This window comes from Ciconia boyciana, chromosome 8 (assembly GCF_034638445.1).
Source record: "Ciconia boyciana chromosome 8, ASM3463844v1, whole genome shotgun sequence".
Taxonomy (NCBI): Eukaryota; Metazoa; Chordata; class Aves; order Ciconiiformes; family Ciconiidae; genus Ciconia; species Ciconia boyciana.
In genome coordinates, this window is record NC_132941.1 from 40,307,763 (window position 1) to 40,320,278 (window position 12,516).

A 12,516-nucleotide genomic window follows, 5' to 3' on the forward strand; every position below is an offset into this window, starting at 1 on the left:
TTCAGTCCTCTTGTGCATTTGCCTTACGAAAGCTTTCAACTGCACGATGACTTGCCCTGCGTTCCGGCGCAGGCACAGAAGGGGACTGCCTCGGCGCCAGCTGAGAGCGGCGTCTGCTTCGGCTGTGCACTAGGTGACATGAGGCAGGTTTCACTTCTTACGGGCAGTTTTTCACTCTGTTCTGTTTCAACTTTGTTTTGCTGAGTTAAAGACAACAATTCATGCATACCGGCATTAAGTAGCATTTATGGAAGGTACGATCACTTTACTGGCTAAACTCTGCCCAACTTGGAGAGGAATAGGCAGATTTTCTGATAAATTTAAATAGTCTAGAAAGAACACAGTTTGCAGGAATTTACCACATTAGTCATTAGCCAACAAAGCCGAACTCCGTGTATTTTGTCTGGTAAAGTTGCTAAGAGAACCACAGATGCAAAATTATAAGAAATGAATCTACAAGAGCATAAGTAACAATGGACCAAACGTGAAAAAAACTTTTTTCAAAATCATGCCATACTTCCAAGTATTGTTTTAAATAATTACTTTTAAGGTTGAGAAAAATCCCTAAGTGCCTTTATTCTGTATCTGCCTCCACTAATAGCAGTAGAATGCATACCATGATCATGCACGTAACCCAAGGCTGTTTTCACATGTGAGAGACATCATCTGTTGAACCACATAATGTGACTTGAAACTCAGTTCAGCACCTGAATTCTTCAAATGGGTGTGTTAACAGAAAATTTTAGGGAACAATTGCTTCCCCTTGTACCTCACTGAGTCCAGCTCTCTGGACACTAAATAAAGCATAGAAGTGTTTGGACAGGAGGCTTTCCGATAATTTCAATTGCTACTAGATGTAACGGGGTTAATACAAATACCGGTAACGCTCTTTCTGTGTCATTACAGCCACCACTATTTTTGCAGGATATCAGAACCGTACCTACACGGCCAGACGAGAGTCTTGCATATAAAATGTGAATTGAAGATTATAATTGCTTGGTCATTCTGCAGTCCGTTCCCCTAGCTGTTTGCAAATTAAGGTACCATTCGGTGCAAGTGATATTGTCAGACTGTTTACCTTCAGACAGAAACGTTGTTATTCTCCTTTTTCTTTGCTAAACAATTACATCCTGCTGCTGCTGAGCACAGACACATCCGTAGTCTACTGGTAAATTATCTGGCCTCTGGTTGTTCACGAAACACTGGTGAAACTACATTTGGGGGGAAGACGGGCCAACAGGTATTACTAACGCTTAGATCTTTTGTCTGAAAACTTTCATTTTGTAAATGCTAACGGACAAAGCCCCGAACGGTCCGCTATTATTTTGATGTTTTGCTTTCTCCGGCTCAGGGCGAAAGAAACCCCGACGGCTGAAGCTGCGTCCGGCGCAGCCCCCGGCCGTACGGCCAGCGCGGCCAACAGGCGGCCGCTCCCGCGGGGCCCCCAGGCTCCAGCAGAGGGCAGCGGCACGCCCCGCGGCCGCCCGCTCGGCTCGGCCCGGCCCGGCCCGCCCGGCTCCGGGCCGCCGGGGCGGGGGAGGCCGGCAGCCCCCGTCCCCGCCGCCGGGGAGCAGCGCCGCGCCGCCGCAGCGGAGCCTTTGTCTCACCGCCGAGACACCCGGGGCCGGCCACCCCCTCCTGCCCCGGCGAAGCCGCTTCTTCCCCAGAGGGAGGAGCGGCGGAACGGCCCGCAGGCCGCCCCGCACCGCGGCGGGGGGGAGGGGGGCGCGGGCCCTTCCCCACCGGCCCGCCCCGCCCGGGTGCCGGCGCCCCGCCTCCGCGCCCCACGGGGGCCGGCGGGGAGCCCCTGACTGACGGCCGGGAGGCGGGCGGCGGTCAGGGCCGGGCCGGGGGAGAGGCTGCCGCCGCGGCGCGTCGGCGGGAGGCGAGGAGAGGAGCGGGCGGGCAGGCAATGCGCTGCCGCAGCTCCGTCTCGGCGCAGGCGGCAGCCTTGTGCAACCAATATGGCTGCGTGCGCCCGCGAATGAAAGGAGGTGCTTGGAGCTGAAGCCGTCTCCCCCCACCCCTTTCTCCCCGCGGCCGTGTGGCCTGTAGCGAGCAGAGGAGAGAAGTTGTCTGGGCTGCCCCGCGGGGGGGTGGGGGGTGCCCGGGAGGCGGCGGCGGCGGCCCTTCCCGCAGCTCCTGCTCTCGGCTGTCCCCCTCCCGGGGGCAGGGAGAGGAGGAGGAGGAGGAGGAGGAGAAGAAGTTGTTTCGCCGCCCGGGGGGGCGGAAAGGAGGCGAGAGGGGCGCCAGCTGGAGGAGGAAGAGGAGCAGCAGCCCCTGACAGCGGCTCGCCCCCCGTCTGCCTGAGGGGGAGCGCGGCGGCTCCCGGCCCGGAGGAGGAGGAAGAGGCGAAGCCGCCCTCGACCCAGGTCCTGCCCGAGCTCCGCGCCTCTTCCCCGGGACGAAGTTGCGCCGGGGGCCGCCGCGGGGGCGCCGGCTGCCGGAGGAGGGCGGCCGGCGGCGCCCCCCCTCGGCCCGCGCCTCCCCGGGGGCGGCGGTGGCGGAGCGGCGGGGCCGGGGGGCGGCGGCGGTGCGCGGCCCCGGCGGGCGAAGTTTGGCCGGCGGCGGCCTGCCGCGGCCATGGAGCCGAAGCACAAGGAGCTGCTCGCCCAGTGCCGCCAGAGCCTGGCGCAGGCCATGACCGAGGTGGACAAGGTGGTGGAGCTGCTGGAGGCCGCCGGCGCCCTCGGCCCCCGCGACCTGCGCGACCTGGAGGCGGCGGGCGGCGGGAAGGCCGAGCTGCTTATCGCCCTGCTGCTGGCCAAGGAGCGGGACCACTTCCAGGACCTGCGAGTGGCCCTGGAGAAGACGCAGCCCCACCTGCTCTCCATCCTCTACCTGAACGGCGTGGCGGGGGCGCCGGCGGCGGCCGAGACCGCCGGTGAGCGGGGCCGGGGGCGCGGGGCCCGGGGAAGGTGCGGGGGCGGAGGAGGAGGAGGAGGAGGAGGGCAGCGGCTGCCCCCGCCCACGCCCGCTGGGGCAGGGCAGCGGCTGGGCAGCGCGGGCCCCTCGGGGCCCCCTCCTGAAGGTGGGAAGGGAGCGGGGCGGGCGCGGGTCCTCCTTTTCCGCGGCGGGGGGAACTCGCCCGTGTTTGCCCTTGGGCTCTCGGTTCTTGTTTTGTGCTCCCGACCCCTTTTCCTTTCTCTTCTGGCGGGCGCGCTGGTGCTGGTCCCCGGGAGGTGCCGCGGATGCTGTACGGTGCCCTTAGAGGAGAGGCCACCCCAGCCTGGTTCTTGCTGCTGCTCCCCCCCCGAAGCCGGGTGCCACTTGGGGGCTGGGGAAGACCGGACCCGAAGGGGTTTTCCTCCCTTGAGCTCCTCTGGGACCGCCGGTGCTGTTAAAACAGTCGCTTCTTGGCTGGGCAAAACTGTGGAACTCCCCCCTGCAGCCAGTCTGCTGGAACAGGCTGGCTGGCAGGACTCCAGCAGATGTGCGTTTGAATAAATATTGTAACTATTTTTCTCCGGACAAACATATGTTTGTTTGAGGCTATATTACTGTAACTCTTCTTGGTGGTTAGAACAGGCAAACAATTGATTTAACAGCAAATCCAGACGAGAAGAATTTGAGTGTAAACCTCCTTCTCAACTAAGTTGGGCTTTGACCCACAGGTCTTCCCCTGTTCTTCTCCCTCCAAAACAAGCCACAGTCTACTTATATGTGGACAATACCACGCTTTAATAATAATAAAAAAGATTGGGTGATAATGCACAAGGCCTTGCGAGTGCAGCTGTGTTTCTAGATGAGAAATACTTCAATTGAAGTAAATGGTAATTCTGTATTATAGATTACAGATAAAGAATGTGCAGTTGTCCAAGTGATGTGTAAGTATTCTCTTCCAGCGTGTGTCCAAGTTGACTGATTCAGAAATGTGAGGTCTCTTTTTGGTTTTGTTTCCAAATTTGGGAATCGCAGGGTGACTACCTGTTTGCGTAAGGAACTGCATTGGGAGAGCTTTCTGGCTCTTATAAACGATACCATTTCTTTAAGAAAATAAAACCTTTTAAGAGCTGCTTCCCTCTGGAAAATAGTGCTTGCATGTGCAGTTGCACTGTGTACTCTGCCCTTATTTGAATTATCCTGTTGATGCTAGGAGTTTGGTAAATACAAAAAAATGCGTGAGAGTCTTATACACTGATATAAAACAAAACATTATCGTGTATGGCCTTTTCTAATGACTGTATGGCAGGACCTCACAGGATGGGGAAAAATGGACCGAACAATAGAACTCAACACTTCTAACATTATGTGGTCTGACATCAATAGGAGATGAGGGCACTCGCTGCCTTTCAGAATGGGACCCATGATGTTTTTGTATGATTAGATTAATGCTTGGTCTTGTCTTGTTGAGAAGATGCATTAATGGTACTGGGCTACTAACATTCCCCAGCCTTAAAAACAAAGGTGTAAAATGTGAATGGCAGGAAAAAATGAAGTAGGCATTGGATATAGTAATGCTCTTTATTTTTAAAATACAAGTTGGAATTGCAAAATGTCTCGCAACGCTGAGCTCTCAAGGGAAAAATAGTGTGATTAGTAAAATGAACTATATCCTCCTTGACTGAATGGCATTCATGAGGCTAATCTGAGTTAAATTAACATCTGTGTGGGAAAGGATGTTCCCTTGATGTGGTGGGTTTTAAAATTTTAGTGCTTTCATTTATCAGTAGTAATAAAGAGCTAACTTTGAGAGTCATGGTTTTGTTTCCCTTGTGATAAATGTGTTTACAAAGTAGTACACAGGAGATTAATAACAGTGAGCTTAAGAATAAACCATCATGCACATGGGAAGGTAAAGGACCTGAGCCTTCAAACACTGTTGTATGTATTCCAACTTTACTTGCCTGAGGAGGTCTCATGGTAACTAGTCATGAGGCTGCTTGTGTGCCCACTGAACGCCTCCGAAAAATCCTGGTCTGTGTGAGAGTTTGTCCTGGATGTGTAATGCAAAGAGTTAGTGTTTGAGTGTAACTGCAGTAGAAAGGTTCTTGTTTGAACCTGTATTCAGATGTAATTGGGTTTTACTCTAATATCTCCCTGTAGGAAGTCTGACCACCCATCTACTCTTCTTGTGCCTTTTAGGAGTTTTACTCCTTTTCACGGGGGATGTTGAAGGCTGATGAGTCAAGTTGCTTTTTGTTCTTTGGGTGTAGTAGGAAACTGTAAACGTGGTAGCAAGGAGGACTGTTTGATTCTGTTTTTAAAATACTGAAGTGAAAGAGTCCTCAGCATATATTATGCAAAATGCCTCTATTCTTAAAGGCAAAAAATATGTATCTTAAACATCACTTTAATTGAACCCATCCAGCTGAATTAACTTTTAAAATTACCATTAGTATATGAAAAAATGACAGTTTACAGTGGTACACTTAATTTTAGTATTGTTTGGAAAAGGAGGCTAATATAAAGTACATCCCCTGAATGCTTGTTGGAGATGAAAATTATCTATAACCAGTAATGTCTTGTAGTAGTGATTGCTAATTTCTTTTTCCAGTGTGCTGCTGTTGTGAGGGAAATGGGAGGGTAATCAGCAACATAATTTTGTTCAAAGTTGCAGAATTCAGCATACAGTCTGCTCACTACACTAGCACGAGTGATTCTCCTTCCATTTTAATGTGTGCGACGTGTACCATTACTTTGTGTTTTACTGTTGTTTTTTTCCTTCTCATTTTAAATATCACCTCCTGTTGGACTTCAAAAGGTGATATGTAAACTCGGAATGAAACTCAGGCTGTTATTTATATCAACAGTTCTTGTGGCTGGCTGGACAATGTAGAGCTGACACTTTTATAAGTATTTATCCACACAACATGGAGGGAAGTAAACAGCTGGTCTGACTGCTAAAGGGAAAGAACTGGCGTCCTAGTAACTGCCAAAAGACTTCCACTATGGATAACTGTCTTTACGTTACAAGGAGCTTGCTTTTCTTTGTAGAGTTTCCCTCAGTTCCGTCCCCATTTAAATGTATTTGTCTTCTATAGCAGTTTCTAACTGCTCATTTTAAACCTAAAATGGTATAGTGGTTTGTGGATGACAGTTTCTCCAATAAAATGTATATATATTTTTTTAAGCTTATTTTGTTTCTAATTTGAGAGTAGTGTGCCTAACAGTGTTAGTAAACAGAGTGCAAAATCTTACAGGAAACTACCTTCTGTCAAAGCAGAAGCTAAACAAAGTGCGATTTGCTCTGTTTCACTTAGTCATGTTCAGAGACTTCAGTTCTTCCTTGAGTAAGACCTTCGATTACTACATTACGCTTTTGTGTAAATGTTTCTGTGAGAAATTGGCTCTGTCCATGTGAAAGTGACTGTTTGGCTGATTTAAAATCTCCCAATACTTTGCACAGGGACTAATTCTTTAAGTAGTGTGCCAAGTGCTTTTATTTATTTATTTTGGGGTGAACTGATGGATTATTATTAAATACTTGATTTGGCAAATTGCCTCCATCATGCATGTGAGAAATCCTGTATCCTGATAGAATAACGTAACCCTTCTAATGTGGAAATAAATGGCTTCTGAGCATTCAGTTCTCCCTTAGATAGCTTGCTAAGCAGATACTATTTCATTCTTATAGTTGATATAATGTGAATTTTGTGACATAAAATGTGTCCAAGACAAGAATACAGTGGAAGATACTTCATTGTGACAGGTACTGTTAAAGATGCATTTTAAATGTAATTAAAGGGCTAGAACAGAAATCTAATGAAACTATGTAGTCTTTAGACTGCTTCAGATAATGTAGAGCTTTGTACTGACATTTTTGTGGTATTAAAAAAGTGGGGAAAAAGGTGGGTTTGGTTGTCAAGCTTGGAATTTGGTTTTGAGATGAACATGTGGGGCTACAAAGGTGCTCCTAGCGCTTTATGCTCAAGCTGAGTAGGCTGTTGAACTTAAGGAGCTTCGCTGCTGGTTTCACAACTGTTAAACGCTTAGGTTCACAGTTTCCTTTTATATTAGCAGTTAGTCTCCTGCTTTTCTGTACCCATACAGCTGCAATCAGTGAGCGTGCGTCTGTAAGCTTAAGCATAACATAATGCCTTTTTTTACTATAAGGATTTAGCACCATTTTGGATTTCAAACACAGAGTGTGTTAGGCTTCAGAGGTGTTTTATTTAACAGTTTCAGGATCGGAATTTAAGTTTTAAAACTTAAAAATGTAAAAATCCAAATTGATTTCATTTTTTAAAAAAGTCTTTAAGGAGTCAAGAAGGAAAGAAGGAAGATGGTTGTAGATTGACTTTGAAAGTTTTCCTTCTATTATTTAATAAGACTTATTTTTCTAACTGTGTTTGGTCAGAGATCAGATGTTAATTTCCTGTCCAAAAAGTAAATGTAGTCATTTACAGGAGTAGGAAAAAGTTAGAATTCAAACTTTTATAGCTTTTTAGAGGGATTATATCAACTTCCTCCCTCTGCTTCATAAAAAAAAGAGTTGTTTCAGACAATCGGATTTGAAGTCACAAAGTTTACCTTCAAATATTGCAAAGTCTTTCAGCATATTTAACAACAAACACAAAAGGCAAGCTCTGTATGTATGAATTTAGGAGATGGAGAGCTGGGACCCACTTCTCTTGCTGGCAGCACCCAGGAGACCCACAAGAAACGCATTAATTCTCAGGGTTGTCCCTGAGGAGCTGGGAGTGTGACTGCTCGGGGCCGGTGCTGGGGCCTCCGCCTTGTGCTCCCTCTTCCCTGTCTCCCCCAAAGTGTTGACCAGTCCCCACAAAACATTGACTGGTGACTGGTGAGTGGAGCTCATGAGCAGGAGTGAGAACTTGAGCTAGTGAGGAGCCGAGAGACTGTATGGAGGAAGGGTGTGAGATGTGGAGGCATGGTGTGGTGTCCTGTAGGAGGAAGTGAGAAGAAAGGGGGGCTCGGGAGGCTGTGGGGTGAGGTAGGGGAAGAAGACAATAGAAGTGCTTGGAGATGAGAAATAATGCTGGAAGTGTGCATTCCCTGGGAAAGGAGAGAGGGGAGAATGAGGAGAAATTGTAAAAGCATAATTTACTGACTCAAGGACTGAACTGACAATTTTGCAATTAAGTACAATTTACACTCCCTTCTGTCGCTGAAAATTGAAGAGTGGGAGAAGTAGAGCAGCATGTCTGGGTTTTTCCAGACCTGTTATTAGTTCCCAGAGTAGCTTCACAAGGCTTGTTGTAGGATTTCTTGAATTGTGCAGATGAAAAAGCAGGCAGCGTTTAAGAAGTCACATTAGGAAAAGTACAGGTCTTCAGCAGTGCTGAGCAGTAATTAAACTTGATAAAATACCCATTGCTAGTTTTGCAGTACCTGTGTCTTCTGATGATCTCAGATTTGTGGTATCTCTTGGAATTGCCAGGCTAAAAAAATGCAGGAAGTTTCCAGCAAGTGTCCAGAGGTGTATTCCCAATGAAATGTCTAATAGTAAGTGAATGGAAGCAGGCTCTCAATCCCAAAGAAGGAAATGCATGTTTTAGTAGTTCACAAATCCCAAGGGGGGTAGTTCTCAATTACATTTTTGCTGTGCTCAGGGAGGGGATGGAAAGAAAGCTGGCCACAGTAAACACATGGGGACATCGTTTTCATCAGTGTGAAATGAATAATAATAATTTTTGTGGTATCAGTGCATACAGCTATCAAGTTGCTTTGGACACACGCAGGACTTGGTGTCTTACAAAATTACAGAGAAGAGGAGAGACTGATACATTTTTTGAAGGGTTCTTTTAGCTTGTTACTTCTATGAATATCTTGACATAGAAGCATAAATTTCACTTTCAGACATGATCAGTAAGAAAAGCCAACAACTTTCTGTAACTTGCTCCTTATCTATTTGTTAAAGCTAAAGATTGCCTCTGTTGGAGGTTTCAGATCTTTAGCTTGATTTAACTACTATTCTCACTCTCATTGTTGTCTTGTAGCTTTAACCAGTGTTGGTTGCTATGAGTTTTTTGGACCTCTGGTCTAGATAGTGAAGACCACAGCCACCACATGGGTAGTGACTTTGGGCTTTCCAGTTCTGTTAGCAGCCTGCAATTTGAGCTAAGTATTCTTTTTTTTTTTTCCTTTGCTGCTTGGTTTTACCACTGTTTTTTTTCCCCTTTGTTTCTTTCAATTTGCTTCTTAGCTTCCCTTGCTCCTGTTAACTCTCTTTATCTTTCTCCCTTTAGTCCTAATTGTTATTTCAGTTATTATTTTATAGCATTACAATTCCTTATTCAAAACCCTGGTCATTAGAAAGGTACCCGTAAGTTTTGATAAATTCATTCTACTTTTCGATTTTTTTCTAAATTTCTTATGATGTAAAATCTCAAGGACAGGGGTTTCATCTTTCAGAGCTGTTCAGTCCCCAGCATGTTTTGAGTGTTACAATGTAAGGCAATTAGTTCCTGGTGTGGGTTTTTTTTTAAAATGTAAGCAACTTTAAAATGTTGTACATATAATAAAGCAAAAACATTTCCTTATGTAAAGTGTTCATAGTATTGATCAAGATGGAAAAACTTGTTAGTGCATATAACATTGTATAAAAAGAACTGTAGTAATGAAGTTGAGGCATCTAGGCTTCTGTGACTTTCCAAATTATATTGAGTAGTCAATGCTGAAGCATTATTTGTGACCTTCAAGATGCAAGTCATTGGCTGCTTTTTTGTGAACGGTGATAATTTAGAACTGAATCATTATGATGTAGGAGCTGGAAATGTTGCACCAACTGAGCTCCGGCTTGAGGCTAACCAATACTTTTCTAATGAGAGTGTAAAAGAAGGGTGCTGTCCCCTGAAGAGACGAGCATTGTTAGTGCATCTTGAATGTTGGAGCCCGGCTCTTCCAAAAGGGCCGTATTTTGGAGTTCTCAGTGTTACTCTGGTGTATTAATTCTTGTCAATGCAAGATAGAATTACTAAAATGTTGAAGGAGGCCCATAGTACTATAGCTTAGGAACCAGTTCAAAATACCTTGCGTACAATATTTGCTGTGTAATTGGTATATTTGTATGCTTGCCATAGGTTGAGGTGTAGGGTGCACTGGCAGGTGTGTTGATGGTGACAGGTGGTAATACCAGCATCCCTTGCTGTTGTAGCTAAGAAGTAAGGTTACATTTAGGAACTCCTATTGTAAGCTGTTGTGCCAGAGGAGTCTGATCTCTACAGGGCACCCTTTGCAGGCTTGAGAAGCTGGTCATAGCAGATGGGGTACCTGGAATTGATGGATCTTGAAGAAGCCGATGGAAGCACTTGGCCACTTAGGGTGAACACTTATGGATATTTTTCTTGACAAAGTATGATTACTGGACAATACAAAATAAGTTATTAGAACTGGAAGGCCCTTCTTACTCAAACTGGTATCAGAGGAAGTTAAGAGGAGGCCATTTTATATATATAGCCCCCATCTCCTCCTTCCTCACATCTTCTAAAGCTTCCAATTTCACAGTTCCTGGGTTGAGTTGCTCAGCAGTTTGCTTGTTCACAGCATTAATTAGTTTGTTCTGGAGAGCTGCTGTTTGCATTTCAGAAAAATCTTAATTTTTTGTGAGTTGGCTGCTAAAGGAATTGAATTTTAAATAGGCCATATTGCCCTGATTCAGAAGCTTTCCAGGCATGCAACTGGCCTGCAGCTGCAGAAAGCAAGCAAGCAAGAATGTAAAACCAGTAAGTGTTTCAGCTGGAGAGCTGGGGGCATTGGGTAAAGAGGGGCAGTCTAAGGGTTGTTTTTTGGCAGACTTTTTACATAATTGACAATTTATTGTGTATTCAGATGATAAACCAAGAAATTCTCCCCTTCCCCACTCCCAAACCCTCAAAACCAGCATTCTTTAAACTTACTTCTAAGTTAGCTTTTCTAAAAATCCAGTAGGGAGCATTCACTCTTATTAATATACGTTGTTACAACTTTCTTGCCTCTTGTGCCCCCTCTCCTTTCACCTTGGCTTTTTATTCTACCTGAACATAATTGCTGATTCATGAACATGCTTATTATTCATGTACTTACCTTCCAGCATATGAGTAATCCCTGTTTATATGCATCAGGTTAGGCATGTGCAAGTGTTGGCAGGATCCAGGCCTTGCATACTAAGCTCTTTGGATTAGACAATGTCTTCAGTAAAGTACCGCTTGTATGCTTGGGCCTCAGTACGTGAGGCTGATGGCTGTTTGCTTCTCAGTAGTGCTCAAAATGAAGTTTGTGTAGGAAAACGTAGCTGTAGTATAGGTTGATGTCTTTTCCCTGAGGATTGATGTAAAATGTAGTTGGAATTCTGGGCCCACTTGGTTCAGGTGAGCTAAGTCCTGTTGATGTTGGTGCACCACAATCCTTGCTTTTCAAGTATATTCTTTCTTCCTGAGACAGACAGGGTGGCAGGTGTGTGTATGTATGGTTTTCTTTAAAAACATCAGAACTTTTGGATTGGGGAAATAAAGCTGGTGTGGTAAATAGCCATATCAAAATTACCAAATACAGCTGCTAAATTGCTACATAGGTGTTCATGTGTTATTTTAATAAGCATAAAATTATATTTATCTCCTTTATTGTTTCTGTTTCTTGTTTGTATTTGTTTTTCTTGTGGCTTGCTTTCTCCTGTTGCATGCTTTTGTGGAAAAATAACTCTAGGAAGAGATAGTTTTGAGACTGGGGTAACCATGTGATCTTGCTCTTTTGGAGCACTTAAATAATTTCAGGTCGTCTTCCTCGCTTATGATCTTCTTGCAGAAAGGGGTTGATTGAGTTGTTGGGAGCACTTCGACTAGAAGTTGACAGGAGATTGACAGATGTGGTTTTAGTGACTTCTTTCTTTCAGGAAAGCTTCTTGTTATGCAGTTTTGAAGTTCTCTTAAACAATTAATATGTGATCTTGTGAACATTTGCAGTGATTTTTAAGAAGGTCTACTTTGCATTTAGATCATGATGATGTTCTGTTTTTCAGGTGGTGTGCAAGTGAGTGTGTGTTTAATGGTGGTGAAATCAGATTATCTAAAGGTTTGCTCTGAGGCTATATGCATCAACACAATGAAAATATTCAGGTATTAACTTCAGTTCTTAGTCTTTAAAATAATCATGAATGTCCAATCTGTTTTTTCCCTTCTGAATGCTTTTATGAGAAAGAGTGATGTTATTTGAGAGCTTGCTTAATCTTTAATTGAAGATGGGGTGTGTTGTATTTTTAACAGATTTGCTCTTTCAGTTTGTTAAAGGCCATTTGGCTTAAGTAGGTGTGGTTAAAAATAATATAAAAAGCTTAAGTCTTAAACAAAAAAAAAACAACAAAAAAAACCCCAACAAGCCTTAAACAACAGTAGACTTTCCCTTGTAATTGATCAACTGGCTTGTTGTCGTCAGCTGCTCCATCATGTAGTTCTTGAGTTGGGCTAGACTTGGAATGAGCTTTAATGAGGTCTTTAATAGCAGGGCCAATAGTTCTCTGGGTACCCAGCCCCCCGAGTTGGGAGATAGGGATGGGGACCAAAATGGAGCCCCCATAATCCAGGGGGAAATGGTTAGTGACCTGCTACACCACTTGACATTCACAGGTCTATGGGGCCT

The 12,516-nt window shown here is 45.3% G+C and overlaps 1 protein-coding gene across 5 annotated transcripts in view; it reads left to right on the plus strand.

Moving 5' to 3' along the window:
- Positions 1 to 1,624: 1,624 nt before the first annotated feature.
- The window catches only part of DLG5 (discs large MAGUK scaffold protein 5), a 113,818-nt gene continuing 102,926 nt past the window's right edge, over positions 1,625 to 12,516 (plus strand). For 4 of the 5 annotated variants that reach the window (XM_072870547.1, XM_072870548.1, XM_072870544.1 and 1 more), the window contains exon 1: positions 1,625 to 2,884. In XM_072870547.1, coding sequence (XP_072726648.1) covers positions 2,584 to 2,884 — 301 coding nt within the window. In that variant the 5' untranslated portion in view covers positions 1,625 to 2,583. The remainder of the gene's footprint in view (positions 2,885 to 12,516) is intronic. The other variant, XM_072870545.1, reaches the window with a different exon arrangement.